General features: G+C 50.1%; 5 protein-coding genes across 5 annotated transcripts; 3 read left to right on the forward strand and 2 right to left on the reverse strand.

Moving 5' to 3' along the window:
- Positions 1-852: 852 nt before the first annotated feature.
- FOBCDRAFT_279682 (uncharacterized protein) lies at positions 853-10,266 on the forward strand (the record flags this gene model as incomplete). Its single annotated transcript, XM_031190727.2, has 1 exon — positions 853-10,266. One exon carries the CDS (start codon positions 853-855, stop codon positions 10,264-10,266), a length of 9,414 nt encoding a protein of 3,137 aa, XP_031034712.2.
- A 92-nt stretch (positions 10,267-10,358) lies between these two features.
- Positions 10,359-11,807, reverse strand: FOBCDRAFT_168700 (uncharacterized protein). The gene is made up of 2 exons (XM_031190729.3): positions 11,076-11,807; positions 10,359-11,024 (listed from the first exon to the last, which is right to left on the reverse strand). Exons 1-2 carry the CDS (start codon positions 11,579-11,581, stop codon positions 10,505-10,507), a joined length of 1,026 nt encoding a protein of 341 aa, XP_031034714.2. The 5' UTR covers positions 11,582-11,807; the 3' UTR covers positions 10,359-10,504.
- A 1,193-nt stretch (positions 11,808-13,000) lies between these two features.
- On the forward strand, positions 13,001-15,064 carry FOBCDRAFT_143134 (fungal-specific transcription factor domain-containing protein; the record flags this gene model as incomplete). Its single annotated transcript, XM_059608156.1, has 4 exons — positions 13,001-13,049; positions 13,091-13,126; positions 13,180-14,020; positions 14,128-15,064. 4 exons carry the CDS (start codon positions 13,001-13,003, stop codon positions 15,062-15,064), a joined length of 1,863 nt encoding a protein of 620 aa, XP_059465896.1.
- A 437-nt stretch (positions 15,065-15,501) lies between these two features.
- On the forward strand, positions 15,502-17,079 carry FOBCDRAFT_279685 (uncharacterized protein; the record flags this gene model as incomplete). Its single annotated transcript, XM_031190731.2, has 3 exons — positions 15,502-15,782; positions 15,834-16,457; positions 16,512-17,079. The coding sequence occupies 3 exons, from the start codon at positions 15,502-15,504 to the stop codon at positions 17,077-17,079; spliced, it is 1,473 nt and encodes a 490-aa protein (XP_031034716.2).
- Positions 17,080-17,457: 378 nt separating this feature from the next.
- Positions 17,458-18,938, reverse strand: FOBCDRAFT_206790 (uncharacterized protein; the record flags this gene model as incomplete). Its single annotated transcript, XM_059609181.1, has 4 exons — positions 17,458-17,990; positions 18,045-18,255; positions 18,327-18,364; positions 18,419-18,938. 4 exons carry the CDS (start codon positions 18,936-18,938, stop codon positions 17,458-17,460), a joined length of 1,302 nt encoding a protein of 433 aa, XP_059465897.1.
- Positions 18,939-19,064: the final 126 nt, after the last annotated feature.

Below are 19,064 nucleotides of genomic sequence, written 5' to 3' on the forward strand. Positions count from 1 at the left end.
ATATTTTAATACTGTAAATAGTAAATAGCATCTTGGCCCTTTACTAGCCTACCTTATAACAAGGCATCACCCTCAACTGCTAAGTAAACTACTAAATTCGGCAATTGACCACTACCGGCAATTGACCGGCTCGCATAGATTTGTAAACCGCGTACTACCGAGACACGGGACGATTTAGTATGCAGATTATAATGTCAGACTGATTGGCCTGTCTCTCTCCCGCCCCCTCCCGCGGGCTGTAGGATTCAGCCGAGAGTAAGCCCTACTTATGCAGGTCAGCGCCACAAACACCCATTATCACTCCCTGCAGAATAACCCGTGGTAGCCAATCAGTGCACTCACCCAATTGCAGGATCAGGATCTGCCAGAATCTGAATCATATGAAGGATCAGCAGGTCAGCTGAAAATAGCATTGCAGTAAACTTGCAGGCTGTGATGCCGTCGAGAAATGACAGCGAGTAACATCGTGCGAGGCTGGATAAGACAGAATACGCCTCGCAGGATCTTTTGATGAGACCTCATGATGGAAGCATCCAGAGCCTTAGACATTGGATGATCATCCTGGGAACTTTGGGATGCCGATGTGCCTCTTTGGTAAGGAGCACGTAATGTTGGCTCAGATATGGTGCCAACACGAGAATTGCTGCATGGTGCGCTGCATTCCTGCAGTTGAGGTATATACAGAAAAGGTTGACAGCCAGCAGGATTGGTTCACCCAGAGATACTGCAGCATTCTATCCTATCACCTTGTACAAGCTGTGACTTTGGTGGGAGACTCTTATTGCCTACTCAAACCCCCATGTTACTCAGTCGGACAATCCTTCAATTTCAAACACTTCTCTTACATTCAACATGACATCACTCAACACCAAGAGTGGCTCTACACAACCAGTCATGCCTTTGTTGCTGCCCAGTGACGATGCTAGTCACACCGACACTCTTGTCGAGGAAGTCACTCGTTCTTTCGGTCTAGGCCGAGATAGAATCGAGAATATCCTCCCCAGCACGGCGTTCCAACAGGATGTCATTGACTGCGCTGGTAGTAACAACCAACGCTCCATTGGCCATGTTGCCTATGAGATCAGCAATGATATTGATATCTCAAACTTGGCTGCTGCTTGGAAAGATACCATCAACCGAACTCCTGCCCTGAGGACATGCGCGTTTACCTCCTCGAGCGGAGATTCGTATCAGGTTGTCTTGAGAGACAGCTTTGTCTTCTCATGGATGTTTTGTACATCTGTTGATCAGAAAGATGCCGTTGTGCAGGATGAAGCAGCAGCTGCGGCCTCTGGGCCTCGTTGCAACAGATTTGTTCTTCTTGAAGACCCTATTGGAAAGAAGAAGCTCCTCGTCTGGACTTTCAGCCATGCCCTAGTCGATAGCACCTTTCAAGAGCGGATTCTTGGAAGAGTTCTGAAGGCTTACAAGCATGGGCATGATGAACTCTCCAACAGGCCCTACACGCCTGAGTCTTCGGATCCTGAGGATGATGGTCTGTCGTTGACTCCAACTGATGGGTCGAAGACTCCTGAAACTGGCGGTATTCATCCTGCGACTCAGTTCTGGGAGGACTACTTGAGTGATCTGAATGCGTCAGCGTTTCCGCACTTGACTTCTCCCTTGGTTGTTCCCTATCCCAACGCAAGGGCAGAGCAGCATATCTGCTTCACAGCCTCGGCTCAGTCGACCTGGCCCAGTATAGCTGTCTGCCGAACTGCGCTTGCGATTCTCTTGTCACGCTACACGCACTCGCCCGAGGCGTTGTTCGGCGTAGTGACAGAGCAACAGCAGCTGCTGGCAAATAGCCCAACACGGACTGTTGTCCCTTTCCGCGTACACTGCACTTCTGATCAGTCTCTATCAGATATCATCAGCGCAGTCAATGCCAACGATGATGCCACCCGCCAATTTGCAGATGTCGGTCTTCGCAACATCGCTTCCACTGGGGATGATGGCTCTGCTGCTTGCGGATTCCAAACCGTTCTGCTCGTCACTGATGGTGAAACTGGGCAGGCCTCTTGTGAGCTTCACCAGAAGACTGGAGAGTCTGAGCTATTCATGCCCTGCACCAATCGCGCTCTGTTACTCCACTGTCAAATGATCCGTGATGGGGTATCAATCGTTGCCAGATATGACAGGAGCCTCATCGACTCCCAGCAAATAGCTCGCCTCCTGCGACAACTAGGTCATTTGATCCAGCGCCTACGAGACTCGCCAGATAAGCTACTATCTGCGGGTGAAGTCGACATTTTGACACCAGAGGATCAAGCTGAGATCCAGAGCTGGAACTCACACCCCATCCCTTCACAGAACACCCTCATCCACAAAGAGATGCTCAAAAAAGTTTCTCTATCTCCCAGAAAAGCTGCAATTTGCGCTTGGGATGGAGAATGGACTTACTCCGAGCTCGACAACATCACCTCCCGCCTAGCTGCGCTCATCAAGTTCAGCACCCCAGACCAGGAGCATGCGATACTCCCGATTTACTTTGAGAAGTCAAAATGGGTCGTCGCTTCAATGCTAGCCATCATGAAAGCTGGCCATGCTTTTACGCTCATTGATCCGAATGATCCGCCTGCTAGAGTAGCGCAGGTCGTTGGGCAGACGGGCGCGACAGTGGCGCTTACTTCCAAGCTTTACAGTGGCAAAGTGCGAGGCATTATCGAGCGATGTATTGTTGTTGATGATGAGCTTGTCCAATCGCTCATTTGCAATTGCGCCTTTGCTTCGGATCTTGTTCTTGCCACGGTTACTCCAGAGGACCTGGCCTATGTTATCTTCACATCTGGCAGCACGGGCGATCCCAAGGGCATCATGATCGAGCATCGAGCCTTTTCTTCTTGTGCCCTCAAATTCGGGTCTGCACTCGGTATCAACAGCGACACGCGCGCTCTTCAATTTGGATCTCATGCATTTGGCGCGTGTCTTCTTGAGATCATGACGACTCTGATCCACGGCGGCTGCGTATGTATTCCCTCTGATGACGATCGCATGAACAATGTTCCTGCTTTCATCAACAGGGCCAATGTCAATTGGATGATGGCGACACCATCTTACATGGGCACGTTTCAGCCTGAAGATGTCCCTGGACTGCAGACTTTGGTGCTAGTTGGCGAGCAGATGTCACCCTCTGTCAACGCCATCTGGGCTCCTCGCGTTCAACTCTTAGATGGCTACGGCCAGAGCGAGAGTTCTTCCATCTGTTTCGTCGGCAACATTAGTTCATCAGGGGCTGACCCAAACAACATCGGCCGCTCAGTTGGCGCGCACTCTTGGATCATCGATCCCAGCGATCCCAACCGTCTAGTCCCAATTGGCGCGATTGGTGAGCTCGTTATTGAGAGTCCAGGCATTGCGCGCGACTACATCATTCCTCCACCAACAGAGAAGTCGCCCTTCTTCTCAACAGTTCCAGCATGGTACCCTTCCAAACAGCTACCCAACGGGTTAAGGTTCTACAGAACTGGTGATCTTGCGCGTTATGCATCCGATGGCACTGTCGTTTGTCTCGGTCGCATGGACTCGCAGGTCAAGATCAGAGGACAGCGCGTTGAGCTTGGTGCAGTTGAGACTCATCTCCGACAGCAATTACCTGACGACATGTCAATTGTTGTTGAAGCTGTCAAGACATCGGACTCACCTACGAGCACTGTTCTCGTCGCATTCTTGATAGTCTCTAAGGGAACCGAGGCTGCAGGAGATGGCACCATCCTAGATCTGGCTGCTACCAAGGACATGAGTGCGAAACTGGAGCAGGTGCTCCCTCGTCATTCCATCCCATCGTGCTACATCAGCATGCAACATATTCCTCGCACCGCCACTGGCAAGGTCGACAGACGAAAGCTTCGCTCTATCGGTCGCGACATCTTGGCCCAGCAGCTCCAAGGAACCAGCTCCCGACCACCTCAATTGAGCTCTCCAACAACAAGCAGCCGATCCAAGCTGGAGGAGGTATGGTGCCAATGCCTGGGTCTCGAATCTGGCGCTGCCAACATTGGGTCAACCTTCTTTGAGCTGGGCGGCCACTCCATCACTGCCATTAAGATGGTCAACATGGCTCGGTCAGCAGGTATAGAGCTCAAGGTCTCTGACATCTATCAGAACCCTACTCTCGCTGGCCTTGAGGCCATTGTCAACGGTAGCGCTGTGCCATATACCCTCATCCCAACGACGACTCGCGATGGACCTGTTGAGCAGTCTTACTCTCAAGGTCGACTCTGGTTCCTGGATCAGCTTGAGGTCGGCGCTCTATGGTATCTTATTCCCTACGCTGTTCGCATGCGAGGATTGGTAGACATTGATGCACTGAGTCGTGCTTTGATGGCCTTGGAGCAGCGCCACGAGACCCTGCGCACTACCTTTGAGGACCACGACGGCGCGGGTGTACAGGTTATTCACCAGACTCTCTCCAAGGAACTGAGAGTCGTCGATGCGATAGACGGCGACTACCTTCGACTGCTGGAACAAGAGCAGACCACTCCATTCGACCTCACTTCCGAGGCAGGCTGGAGAGCACTTCTTATCCGCCTGAGCGACACCGATTACGTTCTCTCCATCGTCATGCACCACATTATCTCCGATGGCTGGTCAATTGACGTTCTCCGGCACGACCTCAGCCAACTCTATGCCGCAGCTCTTCAAGGCCGCGATCCCATTTCAGCCATGAATCCTCTCCCCATCCAGTACAGCGACTTTGCCATGTGGCAGAAGCAGGAGGCACAAGCGCTCGAACACGAGAAGCAACTTGACTACTGGAAGAAACAACTTGCTGATTGTTCACCGGCCAAATTACCCACCGACTTCCCTCGTCCGGCTCTTCTATCCGGTGAAGCAGGAGTCGTGCCAGTGTCTATCGACGGGCAACTGTACCAGAACCTGCGAGAGTTCTGCAACGAGAATAACACTACTTCATTCGCCGTGCTGTTGGCTGCTTTCCGCGCAGCGCACTATCGTCTCACTGGCGTTGACGACGCTGTCATCGGCACGCCCATCGCCAATCGAAATCGCTGGGAGTTGGAGAGCATCATCGGTTTCTTCGTCAACACACAGTGCATGCGCATCACCGTCGATGACGAAGAAACCTTTGGCTCCTTAGTCCGTCAAGTCCGAGCTACTACCACCGCTGCATTCGAGAACGAAGACGTCCCCTTTGAGCGCGTCGTGTCAACAATGCTACCCGGCTCAAGAGATCTTTCGCGAACACCGCTTGCGCAGCTCATCTTTGCAGTTCACTCGCAGAAGGATCTTGGAAGGTTTGAGCTCCAAGGTCTTGAGTCGGAGGCTGTTGCTAGCAAGGCGTATACTCGGTTCGACATTGAGTTCCATCTATTTCAGGAGGCAGATGGACTCAAGGGTAGTTGTAACTTTGCGACGGATCTGTTCAAGCCTGAGACTGTTGAGAACGTGGTCAGCGTGTTTTTCCAGATTCTGCGCAATGGCCTTGAGAAGCCTCAGGTTCCTATATCGGTTCTTCCTCTTACTGATGGGATTGAGGAGCTACGGCGCTTGGATTTACTCAGGATCAAGAAGGTTCAGTATCCACGCGATGCAAGCTTGGTCGACATCTTCCGCACACAAGTCGCTGCGTACCCAGACTCTCTCGCCGTTGTGGACTCTTCGTCTCGACTTACTTATGCGGAGCTGGACCGTCAGTCTGACCTGCTTTCTACATGGCTTCGTCGACGAGGTATGCCAGCTGAGACTTTAGTCGGAGTACTTGCACCACGATCATGCGAAGCGATTGTCGCGATTATCGGTATCCTCAAGGCGAACCTGGCGTATCTCCCGTTTGACGTCAAGTCTCCCTCAGCCCGCCTGAACGACATCCTGTCTGGCCTACCCCGGCCTACGATAGTGCTTCTGGGCTCAGATGTCCCTGTTCCCGAGCTGGAGGTACCTGACTTGGAGTTTGTCCGTGTCGCTGATGCCGTGGAGTATTGCGACTCAAACGGCCTCAATGGTCATGCCCATATCGACGCATCGAACCCTACTGCGACAAGTCTCGCATACGTCCTCTTCACCTCCGGCTCCACTGGCCGGCCCAAGGGCGTCATGGTCGAGCATCGCGTCATCGTCCGTCTCATGAAAAGTAACATCATTCCCGACTTCCCAACCCAACCGCGCTCGGCTCACATGTTCAACATCGCCTTTGACGGCGCTACCTACGAGATCTTCTTCACCCTCCTCAACGGCGGAAAATTGGTCTGCATTGACTACATGACTACTCTCGACGTCAAAGCACTCCAAGAAGTGTTTATCAAGGAACAGATCAACGCTGCATGCATGGCACCTGCGTTGCTGAAGCTGTATCTCACTGATGCGCGCGATGCTTTGAGGGGTCTTGACTTTCTCATGGCTGCTGGAGATCGGTTTGATGGACAAGATGCGATCGAGGCGCAGAGTCTTGTTCGGGGGCAGTGCTATAATGGGTATGGACCGACGGAGAATGGTATCATGAGTACGAGGTATCCTATCGCACCTGGTGACTCGTTCATCAATGGTGTTCCGATCGGGCGAGCTGTCAATAACTCTGGAGCTTACGTCACCGACCTGAACCAGAAGCTTGTTGGTGTCGGCGTCATGGGAGAACTCGTCGTCACTGGCGATGGTCTTGCGCGAGGTTATTTCGACCCAGCTCTCAACAAGAACCGCTTCATTCACATTGAAGTCGATGGCCAGCGAGTAAGGGCATACCGCACAGGTGACCGCGTGCGGTACCGAGTAGGCGACGGCCTCATCGAGTTCTTCGGTCGCATGGACACGCAGTTCAAGATCCGCGGCAACCGTATTGAGTCAGCTGAGGTGGAAGCTGCTATGCTCAGTCACGCCTCTGTCCGCGATGCTGCTGTCGTCGTGCAGAAGGATGACGGTGAGAAGGCAGACTTGGTTGGCTTCGTCGTCATTGATCACGATAATTCTATGGAGGGTGACGCGAATGACAACCAGGTTGAGGGCTGGCAGGATCATTTCGAGACTGAGATGTATGCCGACATTGGGGACATTGATCCGTCTACTATTGGAAAGGACTTCAAGGGCTGGACGTCTATGTATGACGGGAGCGAGATTGACAAGGCGGAGATGCAGGAGTGGCTTGATGATACTATCGAGACGCTCCGTGATGGTCAGGCTCCAGGTCATGTCCTTGAGGTGGGAACTGGTAGTGGCATGATCCTTTTCAACCTCGGCGACGGACTTCAAAGCTATAGGGGTCTTGAGCCATCCAAGTCAGCCGCCGCGTTTACCAACAGCGTTATCAAGTCCGTCCCATCTCTGGCCGGCAAGGCCGAGGTCCATGTCGGTACAGCGCAAGACATCAGCCAATTGAGTGATCTTCACCCAGAGCTCGTGGTGATCAACTCAGTCGCTCAGTACTTCCCTTCACCAGAGTACCTGGCTCAAGTAGCGGATACCTTGGTTCATCTCCCCGGCGTGAAGCGCCTGTTCTTCGGCGACATGCGAACTAACGCTACCAACAAGCACTTCCTCGCTGCCAGAGCTGTCAGGACATTAGGTGACAATGCGGCCAAGAACTCTGTTAGGCAGAAGATGGCTGAGTTGGAGGAACGCGAGGAGGAATTGCTTGTCGAGCCAGCTTTCTTCACGACACTACAAGACCGCTTCCCTGATCTAGTTCATCATGTTGAGATTCTTCCGAAAAACATGCATGCTACGAATGAGCTTAGCGCGTACCGATATGCAGCTGTCGTGCACATACGTGATGGCGACTCAGTGCCTGTGCATACAATTGAGAAGGGCACTTGGGTCGACTTTGGCGCATCGCGAATGGATCGCAATTCTCTCTTGCACTTCCTGCGACGCTCGAAGAGTTCCGAGGCCGTGGCTATCAGCAACATTCCCTTCGCCAAGACCGACTTTGAGCGACAGATCTTTGAGTCCCTCGAGGCAGAAGAAGAGTCCAAACTCGATGGTACCGCTTGGATCTCAGCAATCCGCTCTGTTGCTGAGAGTCGTGCATCTCTCTCTGTTCCTGACCTTTACCAACTTGCTCAAGAGTCTGGATTTCGCTTGGAAGTCAGCGCAGCGCGTCAGTGGTCTCAGAGCGGTGCCCTTGATGCTGTCTTCCACCACTTCCCATTGCCTTCGGACACTCGCCGCACGCTGATCAAGTTCCCGACTGACAACCATCTTCGAAGCTCAGCTACTCTCGCCAATCGTCCGCTACAAGGATTACAGAGACGTCGGGCCGCGCTACAAGTTCGAGAGCGACTGCAGTCCCTGCTTCCATCGTACATGATCCCCTCCAGCATCGTGGTGTTGGATCAAATGCCTCTCAATCCCAATGGCAAGGTCGACAGGAAGGAACTTGCACGCCAGGCTCGAATTGTACCCAAGCACCAGACCGTGCCGCCTGCACAAGTGGTCCCTATTAGTGACATCGAGGCCATACTTTGCGACGAGGCGACTGCGACTTTCGGGATGAAGGTTGAGATTTCCGATGACTTCTTCAAACTGGGTGGACATTCTCTCTTAGCCACGAAGCTCATCTCGCGAGTTGAACAGCGCTTCAATGTCCGCGTCACTGTCAAAGATGTCTTCGACAATCCCGTCTTTGCTCACCTAGCAGTCGTCATTCGCGAAGGCCTTGCCTCACGCACCACATCGACCAATAGTCAAGACAAGCAAGGCTGGTCTGCCCGTGTCGCTCCTCGCACCGAGACTGAGATCATCTTGTGTGACGAGGCTTCCAAGCTTCTTGGCATTGAAGTCGGCATTACTGATAACTTCTTTGATCTCGGTGGACACTCGATGATGGCGACAAAGCTGGCCATGAGACTTGGTCGTCGGCTGGATACTACGATAGTGGTCAAGGATATTTTCGACTACCCGGTTTTGTTCCAGCTTTCCAAGAAGCTCGAGTCAGCTGGTACAGAGACTGGCGATGAAGAGGTACAGGTCGACGATTACAGCCCATTCGAACTTCTTTCGCACGAGGATCCACAAGATTTCGTCCAGCGAGAGATTTGCTCACAGCTCAGCATCTCATTGGATTCAATCCAAGACACCTACCAGTCCACCCAAATGCAAAAGTCCTTCCTCTTCAGTCCTGGAACCGGTTCCCCACGACCTCTTACGCCTTTCTACATTGACTTCCCCGTCGACTCAGACCCTGCTACTCTTGTCAATGCTTGTCACTCTCTGGTTCAGCACATCGACATGTTCAGAACAGTCTTTGTACTAGCTTCAGACCAGCTCTACCAAGTGGTTCTGAAGCATCTCGACGTGCCAATCGAGACGATTGTCACCAACCAAAACGTCAACACTGCTACCAACGATTTCCTGGATGAGCATGCGCAGGATCCCATTCGTCTTGGAGAGTCGTTGATACGCATCGCTATTCTCAAGCAGTCATCTTCAGTACGAGTACTACTGCGACTATCGCACGCTTTGTATGATGGTTTGAGCTTGGAGCCAATCGTGCGCAACCTTCACATCCTCTTCAACGGCATGTCGCTTCTTCCACCGACGCAGTTCAGGCGGTACATGGAGTACACTGCCAACAGTCAAGAGAAGGGTTTTGAGTTCTGGCGTGACGTGATCAAAGATTCTCCCATGACCGTCTTGAGCGATACGAGCAACGTGGCTTGTCGTCGGGAGGTGGCACCTTCGAAGGCATTGCACTTGTCAAAGGTTGTCAGCGTTCCAAGCCAAGCTATTCGAAGCAGTATCGCTACGCAGGCGACAGTGTTTAACTCTGCCTGTGCATTGGTCCTATCCAAGGAATCTGGGTCTAGCGACGTTGTCTTCGGTCGCATTGTCTCAGGTCGTCAAGGATTACCTGTCAATTGCCAGGACATCATCGGCCCTTGCACCAATGCCGTACCCGTTCGCGCACACATAGGTACAGGCGAGAATCATCACCAGATGCTCCGCGACATGCAAGACCAATACCTGCGAAGCTTGCCTTTCGAGACACTTGGATTCGAGGAGATCAAGCGCAATTGCACAGACTGGTCAGAGGCCACTGCAAATTTCGCATGCTGTGTTACATACCATAACTTTGAGTATCATCCCGAGAGTGAGGTAGAGCAACAACGTGTTGAGATGGGAGTCTTGTCGAAGCATGTTGAGCTGAGGAAAGATGAGCCGCTGTATGACTTGGCGATAGCGGGAGAGGTAGAGCCTGATGGAATGAGCTTGAAGGTTACCATCATTGCGAGAGCGCATTTGTTCGAGGAGGAGAGGGTGCAGTATTTCTTGGAGGAGGTTTGCAACACATTTCAGACTTTGAACTTTTCGTTGTAACGTGTCCCAGTGGATGGGGAAGTGGAGGGTGCTATACGGAGATGTAGACCAGTAATGCTGAAGACCAGCGATGTTATTTCCTATGTCATGTAATTTATTCTACTGTTAATTCTAGATGATCAATGGCTTAAGTCTATCTACGATTACTCTTTCTCACCAGCCATTCATCATCGATGTAGTCATCGCTATCATGCCAGTTGCCTGCTAAAGTGATGAGTCTTTCCCATCAGCTACAAAGCTAGTAAATCGACGCAAGAGTCATCACCAGTGTCACTCCGATTATCAAGGCACTTCCAGTCGCCAACCTATCTGCCCCGTTCTTCTTGGAGCTCTCAGTAGCCTTACTACTGTCCCCAGTCGCGGTGCCAGTGGAGCCCGACGAATCGTCACTTGAACCTGAACCACTATTGCTATCGGAGCTCCCCTTGCTATCAGAACTGTCCTTGCCGACACCAGCAGCGGTAATAGTATAGACAGTTCCATCGCCTCCGTTGGTATACGAGAAGACCTTTCCGCTCGCTGGTGCCGTGACGGAGCCTGGGTTGTTGCTCAAGGTGGCGGTACCGGTCTTGAGGGGATCATCAGGCTTGTAATATGTGCTGACGCCTTCCAAAGAGTACGAAAGCTTGGACGAACAATCGTACGTCTCCATGTATGACCCGCAGGATTTGTAATCGACGTTTAGCTCTGACTCGAGGCTAGATATTTGTTTCAGACCGATGAGGTTGGGGTCGGTCTTGGGGCATATCTCTACAATACTGATAAATGTTAGTATCGATGATTTAACAGTTCTATGGAATGCAGCATACCTTGACAGAGCTCCACTAATCTCACAGCAGTTGCAGCCCTCTATTTGCTGTAGATTGCTTCCCGCATCGCCTGAATCAGCATTGTTCGAACACGTCGCCGTCTGTTGAATGGCATCTTGTATGTTGAGATAGACTTGTCCGACGTTACAAGAGCAAGCGCCTGGCGCATTCTTGGGAGCGGGGAAGTAGGGAACTGGTTGCTTGGCAGTAGCGCAGTTCATGAAGTACGAAACCATGTACTCCTGATACTCGCATTCCCAGACCCTATTCCAGCAAGAAGCCGCGTAGCAGTTGAAGTTGTCGACGTAGTCCTGGCAGCCGCATGCGAGGAGTTCTAGCTGGCTGTTATCGTGGCGAGCTTGAGCGATGCAGCTGCTCGTCTTCTTGTTGACTGAGGCCTGGCACTTTTCGAAGCCTGATGCGTCGGCACAGCCTGAGCTTGTGAGTTTGACATCAGCGGTGGCTAGAGCAGCCAAGCCGACAAGAAAAAGACCGTATGTTTTCATGACAGTTGCTTGCTAAAACAAAGTTACGGTACAAAGGGTGCCAAGCCATTGCTTGTTTGATGGAGTTTCTAGTGCCCGTTATGTACTTTTGCGGTTGTCTTTCAGCTCTATGCAGGAGACTGTTGGCACATCCCGAGATATCCGTATTTCGCCTTACGAGAGAGGGCATTTGTTGAAACAATTAAAGAATGCAGCTCTCATTCAGCCTAGACTTGACCAGATTCGGAATGCGAACCTGTCATGTCGCCCTGTTTATATTACAGGCCCGCAACGAGCGTGCCGAGATGCCGGGCTGAGATATTTATTCTCAGCTCTCCTATCCCTTATGCCACGAAACATGCTGCCTGCTGCACTGTTTGGTTCACTTATTCAAAGGCTTCTTTTGGCATTCGTATTGTGTCAATGACTGATTAAATGGCATGGAATCGGGCGAGCCAGGCAGTCGTTTGCCAAAAAGGATCACTGTGTTGAGCATGCCGTGTTTCTCATTTATACTTCCTTCAAGTGGATACAATACGATCTAGGGCGGAGAGCATTCCGCGCCAAGAAATTCCTTCTGCGTCTTCAGCCTTATTGATATGTCAGACTGGCCTTTGATTCCGCTGACTAGCGGAAAGAGCCCGCTTATCTTATCCTGAGTTGGACCAGCTTATCTGTTACCGGACTGAAACCTTTCAAGCTTCTGCTGCTTCCACGTGTATTAAAGAAGTCTGAGCCTTGTAAGCTCTTAATGTAATAGTCTTATCCTCAGACAAAACAAGCAGTCTTGAGTTTAAGTGGCGACCATGCTATAGATTTATTTAGGTTATCACATTAGGGTTGTAATTATTTCGATAAATACTTCTTGGGATATTATTTTCTGTTACTAGGAAAGAGAAAAGACTTGACTACTGAACAGAATAAATGCAATAGCATAAGCTGTATTTTAAAATTGACACCCTTTAGGGTAAGTTGACATTATGGTCTGTGCTTGGAGTTCTACTTTATTTTATTCTACAACAGTGGAGCTTTCTGCTATTCTGAGGCATGTATTTTAACCTGTCAGAGTCGCAATGAACAGGCAGTGTTCTGTATAGTCCAGCTGAATATGAGATAAACAGAGCCTGGGAAAGGGACTTAAGCCAGGGCCGAGTCTATTGCAGGTGGATTCTCGGCGAGCGATAAGGAAGTGGGTCAGCTAAAGCGGATCTCCGATAACATGTCCATCCAATCACTGTTTTTGTGTTACGGTTAACTTTGCCAGATCAAGTATGTATGTACTGGAAGCGCTATCTCGGTGGAGCCTCTTCCCTGGAATACCGGAATGCGGGGTAGCGAGCGTCTGGGCGCTGAAGGAGGTTCTTCTCCCCTGAGGCAGAACTTCCGGGATGTGAATTTCATCATCACTCTGTGAATGCAAGCATGGCTCCGGCTGTGACCATGACTGACGAGTCGAAAAGATGCCGTACTAAGAAGGCGAAAACGCGGAGTTAGTACACCTCTCAGAGATGTGAGAGACCTAGCTAACAGGCGTGTCTAGCTGGCTGTTCTATCTGCAAGAGACGCGTAAGTCGCGGTCTTGTCGCCACGAGAAGTCTATCGTAATACTGACTTTTTAGAAAAGAAGGTGAAATGTGATGAACAGCTGCCAGGATGCAAGAGATGCGCGAAAATTGGTGTCGAATGTCCCAGCTATCATAAGCCTGTGAAATGGTCGGTCAAGTACGAGAGGTACATGGTTGATTCGTCACCGACTGCGGATAACTCCTTTTCTTGGTTCGACTCAGGTGCCAGAAATCTATCAAACTTGATACAGCCGAAATCAGACTCTGAAAGCGTCGAGACTCAGAACGACAATGACTCTGAAGTACAAGCACCTGGCCCTTCCACGCAAGGTTCTAGTTCAAGTTTATCTGATGCCAGGGAATACTTAGAGGACATGTTAGAAATGCATCCACCCTCAACGTTAAATTCAGAACAACCCTCGGCATTGTGCGACGATGTCCAAGCCGATGAGGAATTTTCTCTTGCGCCCGATGCGTTACATGATGACTCTCTTTGCCTGACTTCCTACACACCAACTCTACAAACATCACTCATCCTGGACCACTACTTCACAACAGTTTGCCATTTCAACTCATCCTTCGACTCGGCGAATAACCCATTCCGGTCAGAAGTTGCCAGAATGATGGCCGACTCACCCCTACTCTTTGGTTGCGTGTTGAGCATGTCAGCAGCTCATTTGTACCAGGGCGACAAAAACAGCAGCTATATCCCACTGGAGTTCCAGACTGAGGCAATGTCACATCTTTCACAGACATTGTCTAAGCTTCCTGTGAGCAAGGAATGCGAGGTGGATGACAACCGGCCTACGGCCTTGGTATCTCGGGAGAAAATTCTGAATGTTTCGGATGACTTGCTCTTGAGCATTATATTCTTGGGAATGACTGCGGTAGGTATGTCCGCTCCTCTAGTCTGACCAGAACTGACCTGTTGACTTATTAGGCTTGGCATGATGTCTCTGCAACTGGTCTGCCACATCTCCATGGGTCACGACAACTATTCAGGTCATGGATAACATTAAACAAACTGACGGACATCGACAAAAGAAGAAACATGACGAGAACACAAATATTTGTGGTCTCATCCATGGTATATTGGGAAGCTATGAGCTCAGCTCTCTTCGACCAGCAATATGAAGGCTTATCACATCTCACCATCTTTTGTGATCCCCATCCCCCGGCACTCATCCAGCCTTGTCCATGGACTGGCGTTGCAACCCCCATTTTTGTGTTTCTTGCAAAGACACTAACACTGGTGCGGAATAACCAGGCTCTGAAGAGCTTGCGGGTTTTCGAAACCGGGGAGATCCATCGGAGGGCCCTGTACGCTGAGTTGCTCGCCAAAGCGACTAGTCTTGAACGTGAGATCGTGGGGTATCGGCTGCCCTATCTTGGTCTTATTGATGACATTGGAGATCCATGCACAACGCCTGATCACTTGCTGGCTATATCCCGCTGTTATCGTCTGGCTGCCCTACTAGAGCTCTACTCTGCATTCCCGGAGACAACAAGGAGAGAGGAGAGACCAGACGGTGCTATTGATTTGCACCATGGTGATGATAAGACACATCTAGTCATGGGACTGGCATTCAGTATATTGGAAATCTTGGAAAAGATTCCAGACGACTCAGGGACAATATCGATACAGCTTCTGTCACTACTGATCGCTGGAAGTGTCCTGGGGCCCGTCTCACCAAGGGGAGAAGATGAAGGACCAAAGAGATTGGAAACACTTCGTTTGCGGGCTTTTGTTCGACAGCGGATTCACAAGATGTATGCGGCTGTTCGTTTGGGGCCAATTGGAAACGTCATGCTTATACTGGAGGAGGTATGGTCGCGTATGGACATGTTGCCGGCGGTTCAGAACGGGAACCCAGTGATATCGAGCTTTCACTGGATAGATATCATGTCAGAAAAAAGATTGGAAACAATATTTGGATGACCAGGCTCAACTTATTTTAATATTACCATTTGTAATAAAAGAAGCGATTCACTATCTTATGAAAAGCGGTTCTCTTTGCTTATGACTATTTACAAATATGCTTGGTTAATTAATCCTCTAGTATTGCATCTTGCGTGCAGGTAAATGCCGTGTTGTTTTGTATTGAATGCAGAGTCTGGCGTATTTGCGACATCAGAAGTGTTATTTCCGTCACTCACAAGTGTCAGTCTAGTACTAAAATGGACGTAAAGTGCGAGGTTGCTCGGCCTCGGAACGTCGGAATGACCACTTCGGCCATCTTATCAGCGACCTCGTACATTTTGTCCCAATGAGGAAATAAGCTCATGAGACATCCACTGCATTTAAGATGGCCATGTTGTCTATCAATGACCATTAGCATATCCTCACATATTCTTGCTGTATTGCATTTAGTCATTATGCCAACTTCAAAAGAAGGTTATCTCTGGACCAGCAACGGTCTCACAACTGGTCTCGAAACAGACTCCGTTATAAGGGGTACACCCGAAGCTTCACTCCTTGACAAGTACGATGTTGTTGTGATCGGAACAGGCTTTGCTGGACTTATCGCTGCTCGAGATATTGGTCTGACCGCCGGTAAGGTTCTTCTTGTCGAAGGCCGCGATCGCATTGGTGGAAGAACATGGACAGCCAAAGCTTTGGGAGAGGAGTTTGAGATGGGAGGCACATGGGTTCATTGGTAAGACTCTTGTTAGACAGTTGACACACAGCTCTGATGCTGTGATTCTAGGGGCCAGCCGCACGTTTACTCAGAGATTCACCGCTACAATCTTCAAGGCAACCTCAAGACCTCAGCAGGAACAGCAGACGCCAAGTACACAGCTTATACTGCAAGTTTTGCTGGTCCAAGCAAGCTTGATACCAAAGAGACAAACGAAGCAGTTCAACGAGTAGCTGACGCCTTCTTCGCCATTGACGGCCTGACCAGTTATGATTTAATGCCATATCCCCACGATCCACTGCGCGAACCAGCACTATGGAAGAAATATGAGTATCTATCCGCCAAGGATCGCCTCGACCAGCTGGACATTCCTCAGGTCGAGAAGGACATGTTTGATGCTATGATCAGCTCTTTTGGCTCTGTGCCAGGTTCGCAGTGTGGTTTTGTCGAGGTGCTGCGATGGTATGCACTTGGTGGCCATTCAATGGCTGGCGTTTTCGAGCGCGCTGGGCTCTGTAAGCTCGGAAAGGGCGGTATGACATCTCTAGCACTGTCGATACTGTCTGAGTATAGTGGACATTTACTGTTCAATACTGTGGTTGAGAAGGTCGACCAGAAAAGCAATGGGGTCACGTTGACTACAAAGAACGGTCGACGTATCAAAGCCAACTACGTGATATCGACTATCCCTTTGTGAGTGCTGTGTATCTCGATTTTAGCTAGACTTGGCCGCTGACGACTATCTAGGAACTGCCTATCGGATATCTCGTTCAACCCTCCTCTCTCGCCACTCCGCCAAGAAGCTGTCAAGGCAGGCCATATCAACCAAGGTGCCAAGATTCACTTCAAGTTGAAGCAAACAGAGCCTGGCTGGTTCGCTATGGCAAGCGGCTACGGTAGGTCCCCGTGGTGCTTTGCGTTCTCCGACCACAATGGCAACACCAACAAGAGCAATGGCACATATTGCATTGGCTTTGGCTACGGCGGACATCTCGCAGACCCACGAGCGAGCAAAGAGATTATCGCAAGCTTCAAAGGACACATCAAGCCCGACGCTGATGTTGAAGCATATCTCACCCACGACTGGATGAATGACAATCTTGCAAAAGGTACCTGGAGCTGCTGGGGACCTGGCCCGGCTATGAGTCGTTGGCTCAAGGAGCTTCAGAAGCCTCATGGAAGAGTCTTCTTCGCCAGTGCTGACTGGGCTAATGGATGGAGAGGTTTCGTTGATGGAGCTATTGAGAGTGGTGTCACGGCGAGTGTCGGTGTGGCGCGGTTGTTGTCTGGCGAGAATCTCGCATCTAAGCTCTAGTGATAGGCCTCATATCCTTGGAAAGTGCAAGATAGCCAAAATTCACGATACCTTAGGCTCGAGGTCAAAGAGATAAGACATTAATCTTTTAAACACTCTGGCTGTGACTATTGCAAGTAATGATATAGTTTCTCAACCGCAAAATCACAGTCTGCTGTAATACCTGTTTCCAAATTGTCATGGGATCTGTGAATCTGACCTGACGAAATTCCCACTCAAAAGTGCTCCAGGTCCATCCCAAGTTATCATTGTCCGACCCTTATGCCCTTTGGTGCAATTTCAAGCACATGAGCAAGCTCTGCGGCAATGCAGAAGGTAGTAGGTCTGAACCTGCAAACAGTATAAAACACCCCCTTATCAAGACAGAGGGAGAGACTCCTAAGGCGGACAACCCCAAATAAGACACCACGGCCAAATCATGTATCGCCCGACTTCTTTGAGCAAGCGTTCTATTATTTTTGTTAGCGAGCTCCCCTTCGTCTTTGCTTCTTCTTTTATCGCCTTTTTTTGTTCCTTCCACCTTGCCTTTTCCTGCTTTCTTAGCTCTTTTTCCCGCTTCTTTCTCGCTTTTTCATGCTGCTTCCATTTCTCTTTTCCCAATTTTGCCTTGAGCTCCTTTCTTTGCCTTATCTCTTTTGCCTTACTGGCCCGCCCCTGCACACACTGCGTTAGGAGCCCCTTGTTTGGGTCGAGCTTTGGTGGGTACCCCGGAGGTGGACAGTAGGTGAGTGCTGGTCGCTTTTTACCATGGCAATCCCAGTATTCAGTATTCATAGTCTTGCATTCTTCGTTGAGTTTACAGACATACCCACCACCATCATTGCCTAGGTTTGGGGCGGCTATGAGAACTTGCTTGCTGTGCTTGTCACAGTCATTCGTGGGAATAAAGACATCCGGAACTCGACCAACATCTATATCATCTATTAGAATTTTCCGTGCGATAAACATACAAGTTTGCAACTTACATGCAGTGTTCGCAACCTTGTACCAGACGCAGACTGTGTCATTTGGGCCGCCATTGCAAGTATACGAAGACCCGATATTGTAGGATTCCGTAACAGTGAAGCCCAATGCGATAAAATCAATGTTGGCTGTCGCAGTCCATCCGAAGGCTAAGGTTTTTCCATTACTACTGCCAACAGAACATCCCTCGTCGTTGGGACAATGTACATTCTCCTGGGGTTAGTTAGCATTATGAGCAAGAACAAAGAATAAGGCGTTAGCCGAATATAGAGGTGGAATCTTACCGAGACCTGCCGGTAGAGGTGCCTCAAGTGAGGCCATCCTTGAAACCCATGTTAGGCACGTCGCGTTCCATTAACTTAATCACAATACTAACCACTGCCGTCGATGTTTGGTACGCCCTTGCGCCTAAAAAGCAAATAACCGAGAGTTTTCGTGAAAAAAGCCGTTTTCAAAAACGTGTTCCAATCCGGATCCAGATCACCATCGAGCTCGCTCTCCTCTTGCGTAGTATTGGCAAAACAAGGGCCCTCCACGGTCGGTAACGTACTATTGGTAATATTCCACCATAACTTTCCGCAGTGAATGGAAATATACGGGGGGCTCATCTCTGTACTGCATATAGGTCCTCCCGCAAACACAGGATTCTGGTGAACCCTGTAGGTATTATTTCCAACTGTAAAGTTGCCTTCGCCACTAGAGTTGATCATAGAGAAGTCGATGGCTTCATTGGCCGGATACTTTCTACCACATCTCTCTCCGATCAAGCTCCCCCCAATGCCGTGATATACGGTCAGAGAAGACTTGTTGTCTTCGACGTTTAGAGTGAAAGTAAGTCTGATCAAAGCCGCAGAAGTAACAGACAGAAGCAGAGAAGTCGCATAGATAAACCGCATCTTTGATTTTGAATGAAGACGGGAATCAGCTGCTGTGAACAAGGTAAGTTTAAGAAGAAGTCTTTATCGTATAAGAACTGGAGGGTTCTTACTGATTGTGCCAGACCCTGATTGTGCTGCTTCGAA

This window comes from Fusarium oxysporum, chromosome IX (genome assembly GCF_013085055.1).
Source record: "Fusarium oxysporum Fo47 chromosome IX, complete sequence".
Taxonomy (NCBI): domain Eukaryota; kingdom Fungi; phylum Ascomycota; class Sordariomycetes; order Hypocreales; family Nectriaceae; genus Fusarium; species Fusarium oxysporum.